Source organism: Denticeps clupeoides, chromosome 1 (genome assembly GCF_900700375.1).
Source record: "Denticeps clupeoides chromosome 1, fDenClu1.1, whole genome shotgun sequence".
NCBI classification, from domain to species: Eukaryota; Metazoa; Chordata; class Actinopteri; order Clupeiformes; family Denticipitidae; genus Denticeps; species Denticeps clupeoides.
The window spans coordinates 29,141,221-29,166,383 of NC_041707.1; the positions used below are offsets into that span (position 1 = coordinate 29,141,221).

The 25,163-nt window shown below is 42.0% G+C and overlaps 1 protein-coding gene across 2 annotated transcripts in view; it reads right to left on the reverse strand.

The window, feature by feature from the left end:
* Positions 1 to 304: 304 nt before the first annotated feature.
* Positions 305 to 25,163, reverse strand: part of bahd1 (bromo adjacent homology domain containing 1) — a 34,245-nt gene continuing 9,386 nt past the window's right edge. Inside the window, exons 1-7 of one of the 2 annotated variants that reach the window (XM_028999374.1) lie at positions 16,931 to 17,026; positions 11,382 to 13,007; positions 8,859 to 9,238; positions 7,087 to 7,246; positions 5,532 to 5,611; positions 4,328 to 4,419; positions 305 to 3,593 (exon numbers count right to left, since the gene is read on the reverse strand). In XM_028999374.1, the coding sequence (XP_028855207.1) occupies positions 3,407 to 3,593; positions 4,328 to 4,419; positions 5,532 to 5,611; positions 7,087 to 7,246; positions 8,859 to 9,238; positions 11,382 to 12,900 (2,418 nt within the window). In that variant the 5' untranslated portion in view covers positions 12,901 to 13,007; positions 16,931 to 17,026 and the 3' untranslated portion in view covers positions 305 to 3,406. Of the gene's footprint in view, positions 3,594 to 4,327; positions 4,420 to 5,531; positions 5,612 to 7,086; positions 7,247 to 8,858; positions 9,239 to 11,381; positions 13,008 to 16,930; positions 17,027 to 25,163 lie in introns of those variants that run through there. The other variant, XM_028999383.1, reaches the window with a different exon arrangement.

Here is a 25,163-nt window from a genome sequence, read left to right on the forward strand (position 1 = left end):
AAAAAAAAAACTACAGAAAAATCAAAATGATATATTATTACACATTAGACAGTTTTTATTAAATTTGGAGTGAAAATAACTCTATAAGGTGTAATCACATTACTTATTACAGTGTGAATAAACGTAAATTGTTAAATATTTTTACATATTATTGTTAATTTTGACACTAAAAAGAGTCAAATTAACACTGGCTATAGAATAAATTTTCCTCTAATTTTGAGTGGAATCACATGACACAGAGTTAATAGCAACTCTTTGGGTGTAAAATTGAAACTCAGTTTTTTTACTGTGTAATGATGCCTTCTTTCATGATCATTTTAAATTCAAATTTAACAGTTCTCATGAGAACCCTTAAAATCCACCGAAGTAACAGTGTCCCTAAAAAGTACTGGTACCGTGAAATTCAGAAAACTCCCAGGCAGCAAAAAGTGCTACACAATGAGTATAATATGACATAAAAAAGAAAGTTAGATATTCCCCAACTTGTCTATATTGCACATAATCAAACACCAAATGTAACATTTTAAGACATATAAAACAGAGGGGTTCATTTGATGTAGAAATTTGAATTCAATAAACTAAAAGCATACTTAAGCATACGTGGCTTATTACGAGGTATTAGGGGACCTCTAAGATCTATACAAAAGCAAAAATCTTTTTCAAAACGGGACCTTTAAGAGAATTAATATCTGGTGAAGTAAGGCATTGTGTTGTGTAACAAGACACACAAACAGGTTTAGAATATTTTTAGATTCACAAGAAAATCTATATATATTAGTAAAAATGGCGATAACCAGTAAAAAAAATCATGTGAGATACTTGTCTGTGTGCTGTGTAATGTGCTCATATCTGTCTTAGTCTTAGTATGACACCATGTGGTTATTTTGCTCCATTGCAGCGTTCAAACACAGATCCGGTAGATTGTTGATTTATCTCAGCAAGCTGTAGGGTTTACGACTCATTCTAAAGTTTGTGTCTTAGATTACAGTGTTTGTTCGATAATGGAATGTGTCATTAACCACAACTGCAACCTACACTGCTGCATCCTAAATGGCGAGTTCAGTCTGGAGTTCTGCAAGCAGCCAGGCAGGAGAACCTTACCCGCCCCCTCCCTATCAAGAGTCCTCTTTATGATTACTTTCAAGAGGTTGCACTCAGACTTCAAATTGATTCCACACAGAGATGAACAGCTCTGAAGTAATTCATCAGAATCAGAGTTCAAATTGGGAAACAATGGTGCACTTTTTGAATACTTTAATAATCCTTTTATAACCCCTTTTAGTAAATTGAATGCAGTTACTGGAAGAGGAAAAAAAAAAAAGACACATTTTCAAACTCATATATTATTTATTCATTTAAATATGTGTCTCTGGTAATATACAGATCTATCTTAAATAATACAAACGCGCTGTGCTAGATCTATTCCAAGAATGCCCCGGGGTCTCCATGCTTAGAGTTGAAATATATGTCTATCCACACATCATGATGATGTACACCCAGGAACGAGATTAGCGTTACCTCTCCTGTTATACCATTTTTGGTTTGCTATGTGTATTTTTATTGAATCCCAAAGTACACCTCTGACAACGCTGAAGGCATTTAATAAAAAAAAAAAAAAAAAAATTGTATTTAAAGGATTACTGTTTTGTTACCAAATTATAGACTACCAAGATGCCTTCCCGACCAGTACCCAGAGAAACTAACCATGTTTCATAGCATAAAGCCAATGCCCCTTGTTACGCGGTGTAACTTCAGGGTTAAGTACAGCATTTCACAACAATGGGTAAGGTGAGAAAATGCTAGAACTACAAGCAAAAAGCAATGCAAGATGATGCACTCCTGCAGGTGCAGCACATTTTTGGTCGACAACATTGGAGCTCATCGTGATACGGGACTTCACCACCAAAGTACAGAAAACAAACCTTCATACTGCTCACTGCTATCACAGAGTCATCAGTTAGCTACGTTCTCATTATTCAGTTATACAGGAGTATATAAGGATAATTTCAATCTTAGAACACAAACAACCCCTAAAAGAAGGAAATTAGTAGCAAGTAACAACTACATCAACAATGACCTGCACAGAATATCATTAAAACAACACTCCTGTGTCTCATGGCTTAGGGGTCTTTTTGCTTCAGTCACCTGAAACGCTGTTAACACATTTTCTGCGGCAACAGGGAAAGGGTTTGTCTCCAACATTAGAAACAATTAAACAAACAATTATTTGGAAGCAAAAAAGCCTGTGACAACAGAACCGCCCCCCTTTGTCTCAGAACAAGGACAATAAAGGCACAGCAGAACCGTGTAAGACAAATGATTTTACCACAAAATGAAGGCATGACATCACTTGTGGTCAAGTTTATCCCAGCTCCATCCGGGCACATACACAGATGTGTCTGCATGTGTGTGTATGCATGTTGGTGTGAAGACTCTGTGTGAGGCAAATACATTGTCACCCACACAAACACTCGCACATCATACATGGAGAGAGAACTAGGGGAAAAAATGAAAGAAAAAAAAAAAAAAACAACACGCTGATCCATTCAGTTCTCTGCTTACACAAACAAAAAGAATTTCATCCAAAAAAAAAGGCAGCTGAAGCCTAAAAAACAACCAAACCTTTCTTCAGACACTTTGGATCAGTCTACTAGTGCAAACTAAGGGTGGGTGACATGGGTGGGGCTGAGAGGTGTGGTGCCGTTTTGTGATCACCTTTGGCTTTATTCAGAAGGCAGGGAGGGTGGCGACATCCTAAAACAAACCTGTTGGGGGGGCTATAAGGCAAGTCACAGGTCAGGGCAGATTCACAGACCTCCATCTCATTGGTCAATCAATTATCAAAAAGGGTGGGTGAGGCTGGAATGCTAATTGCAGAACGAGCATGTGGAACCCTGCTGCATTTGGTCCCTTGTTTTGTTGTCTTGTCTCCTATCCCATTGCTTGATGCCTGGAAGATGTATGAACTGAGGAATGAAAATCTAATCTTGGTCTTTTTTCCCCAAAATACAAGTAATCCATCTTCTTAATCTTAAATTACTTTAAAAATAAATACATTTCTAAGCTTTTGTAAATAAATAGATATTAAATTGGGACAATATAGGATCTTTTAAACAAAATGTTAGTCAGCTAAACTCACTGTACCTATAGTTCAGATTCAATTGTAAATGGCTTACAAAGGAAGTACAATCCACAAACCAAATAAATACTCTCAAAGTCAGAGGATGGCTCTTTAACTATTCATCTATGCAAAAGACATTGTGCCTTCATATTTCATATTTAGGAAAATCATGTGAGAATCTTGGGGTAAAAAAAAAGTAATAATCCAGGTACACAGAGCTGTCAATCAAATTCTGTTCCCTGTAACCCAGTTCCACTCTCCCGTTCTCTCTCAGCCCCTCCTGAACTACTGCAGGTTTTTGAGGAGCCGGCCATAGCGGAAGTCATAAACGTGCCGGCAGACAAAGACCAGCTCGGGGTCGACGTTTGTGGGCACACAATGATGCGCTGGGATGGCATACTCCAGAGAAGAGGGCACCATGAAGGAACTTTTTGAGAGGCCCTCCCTTCGACGCTTCATCAAGGCACAAAATCTGGAAGATGAGAAGAAAGGCAAAACAAAACATTTGAAAGCAGCACATAATGCTTAAATGACATCAATCAGAAATACTTGGTACTATTGTTCAGTATCTGCAGCACTATGCATGGGGCTTGCTTGCTAGTGTAAGGTAAGGCATTCTCAGGATTTACACAAATAAATAAAAGTAAAAAAAATACTGAGGATGTTTTTACCTTGCACTAGCCAAATTTTCATGGGAAATGTAATCCAGAGGTGCTGGATCACAAGCGGCCCTGCAGACATTCTCTGAGCCATTCTCATACTCTGATCCTTGAGTAAATTGGCGAGTCAGGCTGAGCTGAAAAACGATAGAATGTAGCACCTTTCCTCACCTCCTTAACACCCTCGACTTTGTAGCTGATTCATGTTAACAAAAGTCAGGGCTGTGCTAATGATTCCACTTGATGAGCTCCAGCTCAAATTCAGAATATGTGCTACATGACAGGTTTCCATTACACCCCTGCATGGGAAATCAGCTCATTTCTAATTAGCTGTCTGCCCATGCTGACAAACTGTGATTAACTAGCAAGGCAAGGTGACTAGAACACAATGTTTTTTTTTCAACACACTCCTCCACATAGTGAATGACTACTGAACAGTGATTCTGCATGTCAGAGGTTCTCTGGAGAGCATGTTCCAATTAAAGCCCCCGTTAACCACCCCGTTGCACTCATAAACACGTCCTTCACCCACAGAGGAATTTCTCACCTACAGTACTGCGCTAATGTCAACACGTAGCACTTGTCTTCAATACAAGCCACGCTGTTTTCATCCTGATGCCGGGATGCAAAAATCTCATTCTGAGAAACAAGCAACATATATTAAACATTGATATTAAACAAGTATTATGATTGTACAATTAAGCAAAATAATGTATTATTAAACTAACCATAGGCTATTCATAAGAATTTACAACAATAAAGTCCCTCACTAAATAAGCATTTCTGAAATTCAACATACTAATGACATGCAGGCTCTTTCTGGTAAGCTCACATTTGAGAGCAGATGAGATCTGACACAGATCAGATGTCTAAGTCAAATGTGGTGTCCAAGCACCCAGAAGCCTTGGACTGCTGACACACACTCAAACGGAAACAGGGGAAGTGGGGCGGTGCTTGTCACCCAGATGAGCAGATAAAAACATTTAAACTCTGCTTCAACACGGCAGATTCAACAGTGGATGTACGGCAATTGACGTCTATGAATTTGGAGGTGGAGGGGGAGCTGTAGGACAAGCAGTGAAGGGATGGGTTTGTTTGTTTGGCTGTTGAGTTCAAATATCAGCGTCTCTGGTGAAATGGTTCAATGTAAACAGAGCAACATGCTAAGCTAAATCCAGACAAGATGAGCAAGTTAACAAGAGTGCTTGCTGCTTAGATAAGCAGTGGTTTTGCTTTTACTACAGTACATCACCTGATGAGACCTTTCATCTGACAATCATCCAGACAAAAACAGGCTGTGTGTTATGGGAGTGTGAAAATGGGAGGATACACTGTGCTGCATGTTCATGATATTTCTCTTCCTTCCCTTAGGTGTTTATGTATAAATAACTAAACAATTAATTAGATCAATTATATAAGCTTTACACATTCCATAGGCTGAAATTCACCTCATAATTAAATCATAAATCAAATACATGAAAGAGAACATTGCAAGTTTCATTATTTGAATGATTTGTGATCCAGCCCAGTCTGCAGTTTCAAACAAGTAGAATCTTGCAGGCTGGCGGCTATTTTTCCCGCTAGTTATGCTTCTGAACAACATGCACTTTTCCTGCGGCTTATTGACCTACGGAAGGCTGTGCCGACAATATCTTCCTGAGGGCCTGAATTAAAGGAAACCGGGACAGCTAGTATGTTCCCATGGAGACGGACATGCCCATGGCATGGGCACAGGCACTTCCACAGCTCACCTCACAGTGCATGCTGGGATTGCGGCCCCCCTGAGTGTGTTCGGGACGGTAGTACCAAAACAGGCTCATCATCATCTCCCCTGGGGGGACACAAACACACACACAATAAGATTAATCTGCAATGTTTGGTCACTCATCAATGTTTCTGCACTTCCATTACATAAAATCTCTCTTCCATCCACGTTTTTCCTTTATCCAGTTCTGGGTGATGCACAATATTATATTAATTATATTATTATTATTATTATTATATTAAAATGTGTTTTTTTTTTTTTTTATTATTTGGGGATACCACGAAGGCTTAGGTTTCACTCAATTTTGGACATGCTATATAAGCCTTCTGTCAAATAAATGAAATGTCATGTCATGTCACAACATCAAACTTAGATTGTATTTTATTTGGATTTTATGTTATGTACAAGACAAATTGAAGAATAATTGTGAAGAGGAAGAAAAATGATTAAAAAAAAAATAAAATTAGGACGTTGTCCTGTTGGAAGGTAAATTTACAACACAGTCTCTAGTTTCTAGGCAATAGGCTATATTATTATTTAGTCATAATATTAATACATGCATTTAAAGAAAACTGATAAGCACACTAATTGCATATTGTTACGTCCCTGGATGTTTGCTCCCATGTGTTCTGTGTGTCTGGCTGTGTTTTTGTGGCCTGTCTCTTTTAAGTTGACTTTGTGGGAGGAGTTGAAGCCTACCAGATTCACCTACCATCTGCCTATTGGTCACCTCCATTACATAGAACTCCATTACACTCCAGCACTTTCACTTTCAATCACTCTGGACTCTTTGCACAAAATCTCTGCTCTTTTTATTCTTTTTTTTTTTTTTTTGCTTTTTTACATTGACTTTCACCCATTTGCACACCTTCACCCTACCTGTTACACATATTTTATGTTAAAGACATAAAAGTGTAATAATTGGTTATGTTTGCAATATTTGCATATTGGTTTTCATTGTATACTTGCAACATTTGCAAAACTGTGGTCTGTAGCAGTTGCAAAAAGCATTTCACTGCATATCATACCATGTTTGACTATGTATGTGACAATTAATATTTGAATTTGAAAAGCACTGTTTTTACGCTTTGTTTGGTTGTGTGTGTAACAAGGGACGTCCTCCTCTCCACACCCTTGTCACGTTTCTTATACCCCTCGGGTTAGGAACGTGACACATTTGGACATGGAACACTTTTGAGTGGATACTGTAGAACTCATACACGCTAGAAACATCAAGAAATGCTTGAAGCAACACCATAATATACCCTACACTGTCAAACTTAACACTGCAGCACAGCACATGTGCACACAACAAAATGTGTCCTCTGCTTTTAACCAATCACCCTTGATGAGCAGTGGGCTGCCATGACAAGTGCCCGTGGAGCAGTATGTGGGGACGTTGCTTTGCTCAGTGGCACCTCAGTGGATCAAGATTCGAACCAGCAACCTTCTGATTACAGGGCGGCTTTCTTAACTGCTAGGCCACCGCTGCCCCAAAAAACAAAAACAATATTTTCACATTAATGTAAGAGGCACCTCACCTGATTCAGGATCTTCCCAGAGGGCAGATATTTTGGCGACGTAGGGGAGGGATTTCTTTCTGGGTCCGGAGCGGAGGAGAACCGTGTCTCTGACATGGATGACCTCGTCACCCCGCTGGACACTGTCATAACATCGTCGAAGGGCTGTAGTGTCCTCACCCTAAACACATACAAAGGTAAAGGCATACACACAAAACTGCATTGACTATTGAAATGGAATTTAAAAATTGTAATTCCAACAGAATTAAAATAACTGGGTATTGGCACATGCAAATACAACAAAATACAATAGCTGTGTCAAATTTATGTGACAATAAAAGTCTGCATATAGGGAAAATTGCACCTAAGGTGGCACATTGTACCTTAAACACTTGCAGAAACTATCATGTAGATCTTTCCATTTCAAAATTAGCGAGGACATGTATGGGAAGACCAAGTACACATTTCAAACTGTTGCATAATAAAGCACAGAGAGATTAGCCGCAACAACAATGCTAAGAGCTGACATTCAAATCCCACTGGGAATGCTAGTACAGAAAATTAACTAGAGGCATCCACATAGTATAACACTGAATGTACAGAGCATCTGGAAAATAAAAGCATGTTACAGCCTTATTCCAGAATGGATTAAATGCACTTTTTTCCTTTTACACACAACACCCCATAATGACGTGAAAAAAGTTGATAACTTTACTAGTTTCGCAAAATTATTAAAAAACATTTTTTACTTCGAAATCACATTGTCTACAGACAAATCCTTTAACTTCATGCTTGGTTTTTGTGCTTACATGAACTGTCAACTGGGGCAGTGGGGCAGTGGTGGCCTAGAGGTTAAGGAAGCAGCATCGTAATCAGAAGGTTGCCGGTTTGAATCAGTGGCCCCAGCAGCCACTGAGGAGCCACTGAGCAAAGCACACTGCTCCCTGGTCACATGCTGCCCACTGCTCACTAAGAGTGATGGGTTAAAAGCAGAGGACACATTTCGTTGTGTGCACCATGTGCTGTGTATCACAATGACAATCATTTCACTTTACTATAACTGTAGGCCCTCTTATATATACAGGTGTGTGCCTATCACATCTTATCAACTGTATTTTTTCACAGGTGGACTCCAATTAAGCTGCAGAAACATCTCAAGGATGATCAGGGCAAACAATTTTGAGCTTTATGGCAAAGGCTGTGAACATTTATGTACATGGGCATTCTCAGTTTTTCTGTTTTGAATACATTTGCCAAAACCTAAACTTTTTTCACGTTGTCATTATGGGGTGTTGTGAATTCTGAGGGGAAAAAAACAAATCCTTTTTGGAATAAGGCTGTAACATAACAAAATGTGTAAAAAATTATGCACAGTGAATACTTTCTGGATGCGCTGTATGTGTGTTACATTACATCTTACAGAACACAAAATTTGAGGTGTTACACTCTGTGTTACAGAACACCAAGTGAGGTTTGCACCAAGGCTGAGTAATTCCCAAAAGCTTCTTTCCTGCCATGATTAATTTCATTTTGGTATGCCTCTATTAATTTTCTGCATGCCTCTATTCATATTAGCTTTTTACGAAGATTTCTTTGCAAGTAGGGCTCTAATCGGAGTAAATGAGTTCTTCACTGGAAACTGATTCAATTTGGGCAGGGGAAGAAAGATTCTAAATACTGTGACTTATGAGCCAGATTCTTTGAAAGCCTCCATTAAACACAAACAGGATGTCACCATGAAGTGCCCCATCTCCGGGAACATGCCCAAATCGGCAGGCGCTTGGAGAACGTACCACAACGAACACCTCCCTCTCAGTGGGCACACCAACAGGAAGCCAGCCGTTAGTTGCCCGGCGACGCAGAACCTTCTGCTGCTTGTTGCCTACCCCACTGGCTCTGCCCAGGCCCAGCTGATCATCCTTGATGTGGGGGCACATGGATAGGGGGTTTCTCGCACGAGAGCGGGAGCCACTGGGGCGCTTGGCACTCTGGGGACATTCACGTGCCACCCGCAGTTGTCCTTGTGATGGGCCAGAGTTGGACAGGGGTGTCTGGAGGCGTGGTACAGCCTGGGTGGAGGGGGCCATGCTGGGCATGGGGCACACAGAGAGCGGTAGGGAGGGTGAAACTGGAATAGAGGTGCTGTGGTCCTCCAGTGAATAGGGGCAGTCCTCTGTGGGAGTAGGAAAAGAGCACCTGTCAATCACTTCTCACAGTGCCTTAACATATCAAAAAAACATACTTGATCAAATGTAAAGTATAAACAAGCCATATTCTGTGACAACTAGAGTTGTGCAATTTACTGTAATAAAAAAAAAAAATCTTTTTGTATGGTGTATATGAATTGGCCCTTAATCTCTTTCAGTGTCTGTCTCCATTTTATTGTAGGGGCAGTCTCTGACTAGGAAGACCTTTGCATCAGTGTTATAGGTTAGATCCCACACAGGAAGTAAAGAAAAGCAAGCTGTGAAATTGCATTAATTAAATTTTTCTTTTTTTTAAACAAAACAGGCTATTGTATTCTCATGATGTTAACACTGTAGTGTAATTCACACAGTGTACAACCCACGCCTACTCAAAATGTCTCTGAGAAGCCATCTAGCCTTTACCTACAGATTCTCATGAAGGCCTCTTCCACAATATCATGCAAACACACAGACCGTGTGTTCCAATCCGCGCTTGTGTACACAGGAAGTAATGGCAGGGGTATTAACATCGGGATGAAAACCAAGCCTGCTGCTTCTTTGTACTAGTGGTCAGCTGGCACTAAAGACCAGTGGGGTCACGGTTTTATCAGCGGTTAAATAGAAGGGAGAGATTACAGTCAAGCTCAAAAGGAGCTGCAAGTATGACAGCTCTATTACAGCCAGCGATGATTCTAGTCAGAGAGACAAAGAGAGAAAAAAAAAAGAAAGAGGGAGAAGGAGAGCGAGATCAGGATTGCTCTGGAATTACGAGGTTAAAGCGCATGCCCGCACGCACAGGGTCTGTCAAAAAAATATATATTTTCTTATCATACTTTCCCACACATCCAGACACCTTGTCATATTTTTCAACAGCTAGGAAAACAGCAAATGTCTTTAACCTCTGAGACATCTTGATGGGAACTGCTGCTCAAGATCTTTTGGCTCTGAGACCCCTCACACTTCCCGTAATCAAGACAGTTTATGAGGTCACGGTTGCTCGCAGTGGCACACAGCGAAAGGCACAGAACAAATGAGCTATGGATCAATTTCCCCCCGAAACAGAAGTGACCCCATTCGCCAGTCAAAGAAGCTTGTGGGGCCTGAGGGAAGAGTTCATCTGCGAGGCAGCTGAGCAGTAATTGCACATTTTGGTAACAAAGCAAGGTCGGATTTATATCAGCTGAGGATTGCCACAATGCAAAATGACAATCACCCTCTTAGCGGCAGTGTAAAGGGGCATCTGCTCGACTCTATGCAAGATTCTGGAATTCCTCACTAATAACAACTGCATGATATGGGATGTCTGAGGCTGTGCCTGTATCTGTGGTGAGGAGCTGCGAGGTGCCAGCATTCATGCCTCGAGTAAAATAGAAGCCTTTAAGAGGAGGTGGCTGCTGTTGCACTACAACAGACGCTCCTAGTAAGGGGTCACCCTGCCAAAAAAAAAACAAAAAAAAAAAAACACACCCCCACTGGCAAACTCCACCTCTGGTTATTACTGACACAAATCCCCCAGCAGTGCAGAGGTTTAAAAGCCGTTTACCATCAACCTGAACCCAGGACTCCTGTGATCGCTGCAAAACTGGTTACTCTTCCTTGGAAAGCCTCTATGTATTTAAGGGAAACAGGGGGGGTCGACTGTAAAGAGGAATGCTTCCGGAAAGTTCTGGTGATTGGGAGCCTAGTGATTGGTTGGCAGGGAGTGCTGTGCTTATGCATGTGTTTGTGTTGAGAAGCAGGAATGGCCTGGTGCTGACAAGGCAGGACTGTTGAGTCATAGACATGTGGGACAGCAGGATGAACACACAGAGGAGAAAGCGCCTCAGAGAAGGCAAAAACTTCCCCAGTAAACACCTAACATTGAGCCCAGCTAATAACATGCCTGATGACTGCAAATATAATCATTATTAAAATCATTAAATACCAGAATGAACAGGCAGCAATTACAATTTTGTTCCTGGACATGCTTCTAACCATAGTACAAGCTGCCTTTTTCTTTCATTCAGCCCTCGGAGGGACCACTTCTCCCAAGAGCAAAGTCTCCAGCCCACTGATCTAATTCAATAAAAGGAACTAAACATGCTATCTGGCCACAACATTTTCAAATCCAATTTGCAGCATGCGTCTTACCCATCTTGATCTTGCGGCTACAGCTGGAGCACTCAGTGCTGAAGGAGCAGCCTCGGCTCTGGATAGGTGGCACGGTCCTGTACGCGCAGTCCCCAATTCGGCAGGGCTCACCTCCATAACAAGAGCCCATCGAGCTGCAGAAGGCCTGGTGTGGAATTCCTGATGGGTGGGAGATGTTGGGAGGCCGGAGTTTGGGTCTCTGGACCCTGCTGGGACATAGTGTGATGGGGGTGACAGAAGAGGGACGGTAGGGTACTGGGCTGGTGCTGAGTGGGGGTGATGATGCTCCATGGTGGGCAATGTGGACATAGTAGCCGGGGTAGCAGGGATATGGGTGAGGTCCAATGGACAGGGCTGGATGGGGCAGGGTGTGAGGGGTTGGGAGGAACCCTTTGATGGAAGGCAGGGAACTTTCGTCCGTCTCAGTGTAGGGCTTCTGGTCCAGGAAGAGTGCCAGCCTGTGGCAGTACTCCACAGACCTGTCCTGGGAACAGCAGAAGTAAGGATTCACCTCGGCCTCAGTCTTCTCCTCTTTGACTGGCTTCAGTGGGTAGCCCATGATGGACTGGCACTGGTACCCTGGCCTGAGGAAGCCATGGGGTGCTGTAGTCCCTTCCCAAATTGCCTCCCGATGGTAGGTTTCTTTTTTGCACAGGCTGCAGCACCTCTGAAGCACGTGCTGCTGCGCCCGAGGCTGGGGCTGCTGCTGTGATTTGGGGAGGTGCTTGTGCGGATGTTGGTGCGGTTGTTTGCTTCGTGCCGTCCCACCGGCCGGCTTGCAGTCAGTCTTGCTGCGGCGCTTGGCTCCTGAGGATGCGCTAGTTAATTTCAGCAGAGCGGCTGCATTGAGCCCCGCAAGGCGACGAGGTGTCGGGCTGTCCAGACAGACCTGCCCCGCACCCTCCACGTCACACTTATTGTGCTTTTTCTGGCTGCCACGAACCTCGGTTTCAGCACACCTCTTTTTGGTTTCAGTGCCTTTCTTTGAGGTGCTTGGTTCCTTCACTTGGTCCTTAGACTGAACACCTTCCACTTTGAGAGAATGCTGTGGTTTCTTTTCTTCTCTGTCAAACAGCAGGCTATTGACGGCCTCGGCGTTGAGGGAGGCTAGTCTTCTCTTGCGGGGCTCCAGGGTGTGGTCTTGCAATTGTGATGCAGGTGCTTCTGGCATCGCTTTGCATTTCAGCTGCCTCGTCTGTTTGCATCTTGTGCAGTCTTTCTTGTGGCATTTGCAGCACTTAGTCTTCACCTTTCCTTTTGGCTTTGTGGCCTGCAGATTGTCCTTCCTACTCCTCTTGAGGTCAGTGAGGCTTGATTCAGGCTCGCCCTCTTCCAGGCGCGTCAATAAAACACAGCAGTTCCGTGTACCCACCTCACCCATGCCTTGCCTGCACCTGAGAGGGTATAGCTTCCGGTTCTGCTTGGCACTCAGATACTTGCTTTCAGCATTTTTCCCTGCCCGCCTGGCTTTCCTGGGCTTATGCTCTTGCAGGGGGCGCTTGTGCCATACTTTGCCCATGGCTTCAGCATATGTATGAAGACCCAGCTGGTCCCAAGTGAGACACTAGTTAGTGCACATAAAGTGTCTCTGACGAGAATGGATCATCACAGGTATCCATGCAGATCCTGTAGAGATATGAAATATGATTAATGCAAGAAATAGGGAATGTCTATTGATAAAGTATGACTAACAAAGACACATTTAAAACAGTACAGAGGCTGGTCAAATACTTAGGAAGTTCTAGATTGTGCTAAATCTACATCACCTGTATGTAGTGAGGGTAAAAAGTATACACACCCCCGTTACAATGAGGACTGCAAAGGTGCAAAAATGCCTGAAAATATGTTTTGTGTAATTTAGGGCTGCTCTAATAATTCTAACTGAGAAAAGGTTACACTTTACAATGTAAACGTCAAAAACTATTTAAAATGTTTGAAACATTGGAAAATTGATAACACACTGAGTACAATTCTCTCCATGATGCATGGGACATTTTGATAAAAATGTCAAAATGTTACTTTAGTTACATTAGTTAGAGAAAGATTTAGTGAGATTTAGGTAGATAAAGTTACTAGTATAGTAACTAGTGCTCAGAACTATGAACAAGTGAAACATGTATGTAGTACTTGTTGTGCCTTGTTGTCGTTTAATATAAAGTTATGGCAAAGTCATAAGCAGTTTACAATTCAAAGAACATTTGTTAATATCACATTATGCTTGCTGGATTTGCATAAATAAAAAAATATCTTAATGTCTGCATCTTGAGAGACAAGAAGATGCTCAACCAGTCCAGTCATTTTATATAATGATCCTTGTCAACAACAACAGAAAATGTAAAAGAGGAAGCCATAGTGATCATTGACAGCTCTTAGACATTCTACTTATACATGTGGTCAACTTTACAGCGTCTCCCTTTCTTCTCAGTTGCCTTCTCATTCACTATTTTGGTTGACATTTTGCAGATCAGGCAAAATCATTCATTGATATTTCAAATTCACAGGTAGACCTTCAACACTGCAAACCGGTAACTGGCACAATGAAACATTGTACAGGCAAGTACAGGCATGTTCTTGATGTGGCCATGATTATTAACAGCGACTATATGTATTACACTTTCACACAGTTTATGTTTACATCAAGGTAAAACAGGAGCTTTCCCCCTCCCAAAGGCATAATACTGCATGGAGGAGAATTCACGCAATAGAAAGAAAGTAGTTTCTAGGCATGACTATACAAATTATTGTGCACTGTTAAACAAATCAAATACATTCATTAACTTAGAGTAACCTTTTACTTCAATTAGCTACTTGCAAAGTGACTAATGATGCAACCACAGAGAAAAGATCACGTGAAGCCTCCCAAAATATTTAGAGACTGATTTAATCACAATGAACATGACACAAGCAGAACACTCGCTGGTTCCTGCAGGCCATACAGTCAACTGCAATAGCGAGCGGCTTACAGTAAAATAGCTGAGGACACACATCACGCTGCACTGTAAATACAAAATGACCAGCTTGTCATGAGAGCACTGGAGACACCCTCTTCCCTTACAAACCCCGTGAGTCTCTGCCACACTTTCTCATTTTGCCTGACATGCTCTGGTGGAGCTGTGTAAGCACCAATGTAATAAGAGGAAAGCTGATTCATCAGCCCGTCAAGCCCTGATTGTGTCTAATTAGCTAATTAGCAGGTAAACCTTTCTCCGCAGAAAATTCCATCAGGAGCACAGGTGAGAAGCATTTCAATTCTAAGAAATCTGCCAATATAGCTGACCTTTTCCCTTCATCTTCCTATTGATGTGTATGACCTGGGTCTTTTGCAAGGGTGAACACTTACTCATTGTCCTGATGAAGCAAGATAACCATTCATTCCTATTCACTGCTGCTGGAGGGGAAGATATTCTACACTACAGAGATTATGACATATAGTGACAGTTTCTACATTGCTTGGCCAAAATGGAGATGTGTAGTACTCTAATAAATAGTAATGTAAACAGTTTGATGACGTGTCTGTAATAACTGGGTTATGTAATGAAGAGACGCATTTCATAACATAATGAGATACGTAACATAAAATTAGGCAAACTGTGATGCTTGGTTTCACAAGGGTCCCCCATCACATGAAAATGGCACCTTAAGTGGCACCACAATGACATCCTCAGCCTGATAATTACACCACCTGACGCATCAGTGGAAAGAAGACACTCGCCACTCTAAAAATACCCCATTCTCTGTAAACACTTCTAACTCTGATCCTTGACCAGGGCATTTGTCTCTTTCCATAACCTGGAATAAATGAAGAAGTCTGTATTTTAATCATTTAGGTAAGAAAAAAAGGAATGATGGTGCCAGGGCCAGTCCACCCTAATGGCAGACCACTTCAGCATCTAGAAACCAAAGTATTGCTTAAGAACAAATCATAATCACAAATTACTGATTTTTCTACATAGACTACAGACTTTTCCAGCTTTCAAGAATTATAGTTAATGAACTATAATTTGTCTTGAGTACACACAACTCTGATTCCTGGGTTAATTTTGCCTCTCCAGCAGACTATGTCCTATTGAACCTCCGTTTCCTGCTCTGTAAACGGACCCGGTGCCCTGAGAGAATGCAGCCCTGGTTGGCGTCGGCAAATGCTCTTGCAAGAGTGGATGATGCTCAGCTCTATCAGATTTAACCTATGTGCAGAAATGCATCAGTGCTGTAAATGCATCAGGGTTATTAGCTTCGTGAGAACCTCCACAACCTGGGCAAAAAATGTGATATGACTTGGTTGCTATGGAAGGAAGTGCACCCGGATGATGCCCATGATGCACAGCAAATGGCTGTGAACGGACAGGCCACAGTCATGAAAACAGGTCAGCTGACCAATTGCACTTCATAAAGCGCAGGCATATTTCAGGGAACATCCGCCATTATTTTTCCAATCTGGAGCTCTGTGGAGAACCTCTGTTTTATAGATATGTGGCTTTATATGCGACCTGACATTTTACTTTGGCTTCCCTGTACCATGACCATGGGGTCAAGACACTGAGAAAAGTAAGTGGCAAGGGAAGGAACCAGCTTTATTCTTAACAAGACCGCACAAAAATGCTGCTGAACCAGAACTGTTGAGATGATGATCTCTGCATATTGTGCTGATTAGTTAAAAAATAAAACATTATAAATTGCAGTATCTGCTGAGTATTCTGAAGGAAAACACAACATGGGCAAAAAAGAAACTCTGTAGAAGAAGAAGATTTGCTCTACAAATCCTCCAGCAATCTAGTTTCTTTCTATATTTCCTCAGACAAACAGATTCCATGTAAAACCTGTTGGTGCAGCCGCTGAAGATGAAACTAAAAAGGATCTACCTGGCCTGGCTGAATCCGGTGCTTTTCTGACACCGACCTTAAAGAGCAACACACACAGAAGCAGTCCACGACAGATGTAGAAATTAAGCCGGCTGTTAGGTGCAGTGTGTGTGTGTGTGTATGGGGGGGTGCGTTACGGCAGATCCTGAACACACTCGCAACTCGCAGCACCCTCCACCCCAGTTAAATTACACCAATTTAACTCCAATCATCCGCCCACGCCGCAGCTCGCGGCTGCGGGTCAGGAAAAGTGGACGTTGTGGGCGACGCGTCGACCCGAAGTGGCTGAAGTGAGGCTGGTGGTCGTCAGGCAGCCCACGGTGCGACCATCAGCGCCAAATTGGCGAACCAACGCGGCGAAAGATGAGCCGTCGCGTGCCTCGAGCCGCGGCCATCCACAACGTATCCCAAACGACGATCGGCTGTGGCCATTTCGACATTACCGACACACACACACCACGCAGGCAACCGCGCGCACACTGGATAAAGCCACGGGGGAGGAAAACACGGAAAACGTGCGGTTCTTTCTGTCGTGTACCTGAAAAGCCGTCGCGTGAAACGAGCCCCGGCGCGGCTGGGAACGCGCACGCGCCTCCGCCCGCAGCAGGGGCGGCAGGATGCCGACGAGCGAAGCGCGATGAACGCCGCGGACCCCCGCGGCCGCGGAGCCCCGGTAAAACGGTGACCTACTTCCCAAGTAGCGCCTCGAACGCAGGACTCCGTCTCTCCGCGCGGCTTCCTCCTCCCCGGCCGTGTCCGCGCCGCTGCTCTTACGTAATCCGCCGGTCCCACCTTAAACTTTCGCCAAGCGACAGAATGATGGAGCCCGAGCTGACGGTGACCCCAAAGTTCAGCGCGATGACGACACGAGTTGTCGGGTCGGGTCCAGCCCCCAAAACAACGAACGGACACAAGTCAAAAGCGCATCGTTGTACCGGGCGCACGTGACGTCTCAACCGACCACCAATCAGTCCATAAACCGGGGTCCCGGGGAGCTACTTTGTCGGGAGGGGGGTCTGCTAGAGCGCCGCCCCATTTCAGAACCACGAATAGCGTTTCGTTCGGTGGTTTATTTGTTCGGTTGACGTCACATGTTCAGGTGATGTTCTAATTGACGACATCAAGAAAACGTCGGATCTCCCGAACCTCCAGCTTTGCTGTGGGCCACGAGCAGACCGGCACCAACAAAGGCGGGATTACCGCTGGCGTCACACGTGTCCCTATTCTGCATTGGTGGTGGGTGATTACGAATAGATTCTGTTTTCATGTTGACTACAACAAAAGTTTGAGTGTGAAACAACGTAGTCAGCTCACTGGTTCGGCATCAACAGGAACGCTTTCGCCAAATCAATCATACAGCATACGGGGGTGATGTCAAGGTGATGGTTCCCCAGTAAAAACTTGAATGGAAAGCCTAATGGAAAGTCATCACGCAAATAATTTCCTCAAATTTAGAGTTTAGCCACATATTTTTGTGTGTTTGCCACATTTTTGATAGGATATTAAATGTAATTTGCTGTAATTTGTGTAATAATGATGCTTTCAAGAATTAAATAGCTGTGCACGGCAGACGGTGCAATGTCGTTTTTGAAGGACCTTGCAAACAACACCTCGAAAAAACCAAACATACCTACACACAGTTTCCAGACTAGGCTGAATTCAATAAATACTTTACACACCTTCGAAATATCTACTGATGCCCAGAAAAACAATAAAAATGCTCATTTAACACATTAAATTTCTCTGACCCAGCAAACAAATCCCAGTAAAAAAAACCCCACTAAATATTATGACTTATTCTTCTGCTGAATTAGCAATAAAGTGTGACTTTATATTTCCATGAACAGGATGTTACTGTCAATGGTAAAAACGAGTAGGTTACACATGGCTGTGTTTTTGTAGCGATCTCATAAAAATATCATCCCACGCTACACTACACCACTGTCCATGAGAATAATTAGATGGATACAGATATAATAATCACCTTTTCTTAGCTGATTTCAAATAATCTAAAACAGCTCTGGGTCAAAACATTTCAAACCTCTATGAAGACAATCACATCAGAAGGTACACTCTCAAAGGAACAGTGAATTTGTGTGACCACGGCTCTTCGCCTATGAAGCATCTTAACGAGAGAGCGGTGATCACGACCGACAGGCCTCAAGCAGACTCATTTATTAAAGTCCGCACCTGAAGCCGTGATCTGCAGAGCCTTCACGATGCCCTTACTGGTGCGATCAGCCGAAATGGCTGATTAATGAAGGAACGAGCGAGCACACTGACATTTCACAGGCACTGAGGCATGTGAGCGGCTCAGTTCCACGACGCTTTACATCTTCACTCATAGTAGAATTTATTTCAACACAATTTCCAGCTTAACCTGCTCTCTGAGATAAAAAATGAATGACTGAATGATTTAGAAGAGGGTGTACGGTTACACAGCTAAGGTAACACTGACCTTTACGCACACGGGCACAAAGAGCACTTCTGCGAAGCTGTCACACACCACTCACTGTCATGCGCCGACCTCTGTCGCTTCGGCAACACAAAGGTTACCAACTGACTGTCATTTAAAAGGGCTGACAGGAAGCAGCAACACCGGCATGTGTCCGACCTCATTAGAGGCGCATGCTAACCGGGGTGTAAGTGCAGCAAGCGAGTCGTGTGGAAAGTCCACTCCCATCGAGGCGCCATCACGACACATGCAGACACTGACCATCTGCACGCTGATATTTCACCCAAAAAAAAAAAGAGGTACGCTGAGCTGCGCGTGTTAGATAGGAGACCACAGCCCCGCTGCCCGGAGAGGCTCTCACACTCACATTTAACACCTCCTCACATAATCGCCGCACTCTGGTCTCTTTGTATGTCTGCACATTAAAAAATAGTGGTGAAGATGATTCCACGTAAGTGGTGAAGACGATTCTACGCTTCAACCATAAATTACACCCACAACAGTCAAGGTCACTTAATAGCATATTTATTACTATATATTGTGACTAAATACATATGTGTTTTCGATACAGGCACACACACACATATCTCTTTTTGATCATCTGATCTTATGAAAAATGGAAAAATATCCCAACCATGTTATGAATATGAAATTCCTGGACCTAAACTGGGTCATATATTATTGTTTTAAAATAAAACTGCACTATAGAATCAAGCATGAAATTTAACCATTTTAGGTTAGCTGAGGTCAATTGCAAATGTCAAAATACAAATGCATGGGGACACATCCTACATTTGCATACCACTGATATTATTGCAGACGAAGGGAAAAACTGTCTTGTGAGTTCCAACCTGGTACATTGAAAAAATGTTGAAGACAAATGACCTTCCTTGAATATCCTAGTAAAGGCTCCATCACAAGTATCAGATTTAATTCTGTCGCTCCATCTCTGTTTCCTGGATAGGTGACTGGAGACCTGCTCTAAATAGTCTATAATTTATTAGACTGGGAAAAGCGGACAAGCCTTTAATTTAACTGCAGCAGAGCAAATAGCAGGTCTGGAGTCGTGCACGTACACGTCCACCATTTTAATGTCCGTTGTTAATGTCCCTGGAGAAAATATTAACCTGTTGACCATGTAAAATTAACATCAGCATGGGAGCATGCAGATTCTTGGGGTATACAAACTACTCCAGTTTGTCCCTGCGGGCAGAAATAAGGAAGTTGTTTTGAATAGGCAATAATTTATGACAACACAAGCCTACGCTCTGATGGCAATGCAGAAGCTATGTAAATATGAAAGCATGCAGACCGCCTGCATCATTTTTTTAAACTCAGCAGAATACACATAAGCTGGGAATAGGCAGGCTGATCCTTTCTATGCAACCAGCTGGCACCTCTATACCATTTGCATAAGCAACGTCCACAGGTTTACGTAAAGATTAGCTCAAACTGAAGAGTAGTGTGCCATCACACAGTAGTCGAAAGATTAAATATACGCCCAAAGTCATTGTCATTTTGGGCATTCAATGATTCCTTTGAACTGTTCTTTTTCCACTCCAAACGCATGCACAAGAATTTGGTGCACAAGTTTAAATTCATTTTGGATTTTCTAAAATTAATAAGAATTCCAGGAAAAAGTCAAAAGGAGAAAAAAAATCAGAAAAGTTTTTGGAGCAATTGTTTTACAACTGAGAGTCCAAGATCATCAGTTCATCAACTGTACATAATTTATTGGGGGATTTGAACAACAACATTTATTTCTTACATAGCCCAAAATCACATACAGTATGTCTCAATGGCCTTTATGTCACATGGCCCTAATCTGGACCCAACTGTCACCCTCAGTTGAGAGGAAATTTATTAGGATGTTCAGGAACAGCTCAGGAACTACCAAGGTCCAAGCCCATCAGAATCAGAAAACTTGATTAATCCCAAAGGAAATAGATTTTTTCATTCAAGAAAAAAGCACCTTCAACACAAACAACTGTACATTAATCTTTTTAAACTCAAAAGAAACTTTTTTGTGGTGCTGTATTTCCTCCATGTAACTCTACTGAGGTAGATGGCAATCCACCAGGAGGACATCTAAAGCCTGTGTCCATTTGGTTAACATATCACAGAATTAAGGTTCTGTCCTGACCAAGAGAGCAATCATGAGATGGTCAAGAAATTTGGTTGAACTTCGGCATCAAATTTTCACGAGAATAAATGAGTCTTGTGTATTTGTGGAGCATGTGTTTCAGATTCCATAGACTAACAGTAGCCCAAATGCTTCGCAAAATAAGCCAATCAGATTTAAGTGTGGGCATGCTTTTATTTAACTTAACAGGGAGGTTATGAAGATTACTACAGTTGAGCATCAAGAGTCTGAGCCTGAATTTCACGAGTTTGGGCAAGCTGAATAATATTATTTAAATATAATTTTGTTGCTTATTGGCATTGGAAATGATACAGTTGGAAACTGAACTCTTTAAGTTGGATGATTAGTAATAATATTGAATTGTTTATTTATATTTTCCTTTTACTATTTTGTACTTTCGTACCACTTGTAAAGTGGTATTTCACATTTATGTACATAAATGTTTCACAGAAAGGTAGATTAAATGGGCTTAGTCCTGGAGAGTATAAGCCATAGGTTTAAGCTTTGATCTAATAAAAGTGTTGAGTTTGAATAAAAAGAATAACAGCAAACTGGCTTCTCATTTTAACAAGCCTTTCATGTTGCATAACGCACTATTGATATAGTTGTTTAAAAACACAAACGTATGATTTATCCGAGTACTCGAAAACAAAAAATATTCAATAGTGGCAGCCCTACATCATACATCATACATGATTACACAACAAATTGAAACATCGAATGAACAAAAGGACAAAATACAGCATATGATTTACCTCCAGCCACTTTAAAAACCGTTAAAAACATTCCTGATAAAGCTTCTATTAGTCCTGGATACCCACAGTTTCATGCTGCATATCAAGCTCTATTCAGTCTGTAAATTTCTATGAAATTTTCTATGACATAATATGTTATATTTAAAATTGTGGCTGTCTGGTTATGAGTGATGATATTTGCATTTAATCTAATGTTTAATTACATTACTTAATTTACTCAAAATACAAGTACTGTTTTTTTTCTAATGAAATATGGTGTATTGAAATATTATCAAGATTTTGGTGTTTCTGATGAGTGTAATATTTAAACTGGATGGAATAATGGACTATATGAGGAGGAGAGATAAAAAAAGACATTTATTTGCTGCACAACTATCAACATAGGCCCTGATGTGTCAGAAAAAAGGATGATGTGCATTGCCACAAAAACTATGGATTGGTTTGAGGAAAAGAAAACCTTTGATGAGATCTTATGGAGACCATCTAATGAATATTAGGTTATAATGTGATGTTTTATCTGTGTATATAAAGCATCTGGAAAGTCTTCACTCTTTATCCACATTGTATTATGTTACAGCCGTATTCCAAAATTGATTAAATTAATTTTTTCCTCAGAATTTCACACGAAAAACTCCATAATGACAATTGAGGTTTTGACAAATTTATTAAATATAAAAAAAGAGAAAGTCTTTTACATAAGTATTCACAGCCTTTGCCATGAAGCTTAAATTGAACTCAGGTGACCCCTATTTCTCCTGATCATCCTTAAGATGTTTCTGCAGCTTAATCGGAGACCAACTGTGGAAAAAACAATTGATAGGACATGATTTGGAAAGGCACACACCCCAGTTGACAGTTCATGTCAGAGCACAAACCAAGCATGAAGTCAAAGGAATTGTCTGTACACCTCCAAGACATGAGAGTCAAGAGGGAGCTTACAAAAAAAAAATGCTGCTTTGATGGTCCCAGTGAGCACAGTTGCCTCCATCATCCATAAGTGGAATACGTTCAAAACCACCAGGACTCCTAGAGCTGGTCGGCCACCTAAAATGAGTGATCGTTGGATCTTAGTCACCAAGAACCTGATGGACAGAGCAGGACCTTCTAGAAGGACAACCATCTCTGCAGCAATCCACCTATAAGGCATTATTTAATAAGAAGCCACTTCTTATTAAAAGGCACATAGCAGGAGTTTGCCAAAAAAGGCACCCGAAAGGCTCTCAGACCATGAGAATCAAAATTCTCTGGTCTGATAAGGTAAAAATTAAACTCTTTTGGTGTGAATACCAGTAGAGAAAACAAGGCACCATTCATCACCAGGTCAATACCATCACTAGAATGAAGCAAAGTTGTTTGACTGCAAGAACCAAGAGACTAGTCAGGATAGAGGGAAAGATGACTGCAAGCTGGATGAAGACCTGCTCCAGAACCTGCTCTTGAACAAAGTCTAGGGCGACGTTTCACCTTTCAGCAGGACAACGAGTCTAAGCACACAGCCAAGATACCAGAGTGGATTCAGGACAACTCTGCGAGTTGTCAGCCAGAGCCCAGACTTTAATCCGATCAAACATTTCTGGAGATATCTTAAAATGGCTGTGCAGCGACGCTTCCCATTAAACCTGATGGAGCTTGAGGGGTGCTGCAAAAAGGAATGGGCCAAACCAGCCAAGGATAGGTGTGCCAAGCTTGTGGCTTCATATTCAAATAGACTTGAGGCTGTGAATGTGATGTCTTGAGTTTAACAATAATAAAAATAAATTTGCCAAACCTTTTTACATGTCATCTAAAAGTAAAAACATGCATTTAATCCATTCTGGAATAAGGCTGTAACATAACTAAATGTTGTGCACTGTGAATACTTTAAGGATGTACTGTATGAACAGAGTCATGCCCCTTGATAAGCCTTGGTTCTTCCATTTTCAGGGAGTTTTTCCTTGTTACCGTCACACTGATCTAATGTCATTCATATTGTTCATTGTAAAAAGTGCTTTACAAATAAAAAATGATTGATTAATCGAATAAAATGGTAATGCACGGCTCTCCCTACAGAACATAAATACTCCTTCACACTCATAAGCCACAGGAGAGACGCGCGTGTGTGTTGCACTTTCAGTTGTTTGCATTTGTTAGAACAGACTTGCGGCTGACAGTTTACCACCTCTGATCTGATAGGAGATGGCACAGGAAGTCTTGTTAGCTGCTGAGAGACTCATCTTCAAAGCAATGGAAGGTGCAGGCAGGGCAAAAGAGCCAGGGATGCGTCTTACAGCAGGATCCTGGCGAGTTTACAGTAAAACATCATCCCGAATTTCACACTCCACCTGAAAGGCACCACAGTTCACGTGCCCGTCACGTTTCGGGACATGTGCTTTATAATGTGAGTACTGGTGGAAGCTCTCGTCAATGGGATTTACGCTCTGCTCAGCGTAAACATGTTGTGGAGGACCACTTTCCATCCCCTCACATCCACTGCAGCTGTGGACACACCAACAGCTGACTTTGGTTTTCAATGACTATTCCCCCCAACATATACAGGCACACACTCCCTCACACACACACACACACACACACCTCCCTCTCCGCCAACAAGGCCAGTAAATCTCACAGCTGTGGGTTTGGCCCTAGTCCATGGGTCTGGTATGTTTAACGTTTGGCCATATGAAACAAATGAACCTATACAAACAAATCGCAAGCAAATTAGCAAAATGTTACTGCAAAACAAACATATACAGAAAAACACACACATTGTGTGAGCAGTAAAGCATTACAGCGGCAAAATTGTGGCAGCTTTTTAAGTAATGCTACTGAATCTCTGGTGTTTTCGATTCAGATGAAAGTCACAGACCCCAGCACTCCACAGCTCCTGGAGACAGACATCATGCCACACTAACATGCTACTCAGCACCACAATTAAACAGAACAGAAAAATCATCCGCAACAGCTACCAACAGGCACTCAGCAGCTTGTAAATACTGTCAGCAGTGACAGGATCCTACAGGAGATCACCAGGCGTGGAGACCAAATCATTCATCAACGGATCAGATGCAACGCCTCCTCAGGAGCTTCACGCCTGTGATGGGTAGCAAGCACTGCTCCAGGAATTACACTCTCAAAACTCTGCAGAGATTCGAGACTAGAGGAAGGAAATTACTCAGAAAACGAAGAGCCCATTATGATGTGCACTGCAATCACCTTTCTCATAAACTGATAATAAATTTTCTCATAAAATAAATGAATTGGTAAATACTACAGATGTGACGGTAAAGGTAACCCACAGAATATGGTCCATTATTCCGTTTTTCGGCAGTGGTTTCAGTACATTTTGTGCAGGTAATTTTCTTGTGTTTATGTATGTGTTATGTTCTTGTAGATAGAGAGTTTTTGCTTTGCTGTGGTTTGTAACAGATGTAAAATGCACTTTTAAGACAAGCTACACTAAAAAAAAGTAATGTGCCTTTATTAAGTTAGGGTTAAGTGTCTTGCTCAGGGACACAATGGTATTAAGTTGTATTTGAACCTGGGTCTTCTGGTTCATAGGCGAGCGTGTTACCCACTAGGCTACTACCACTC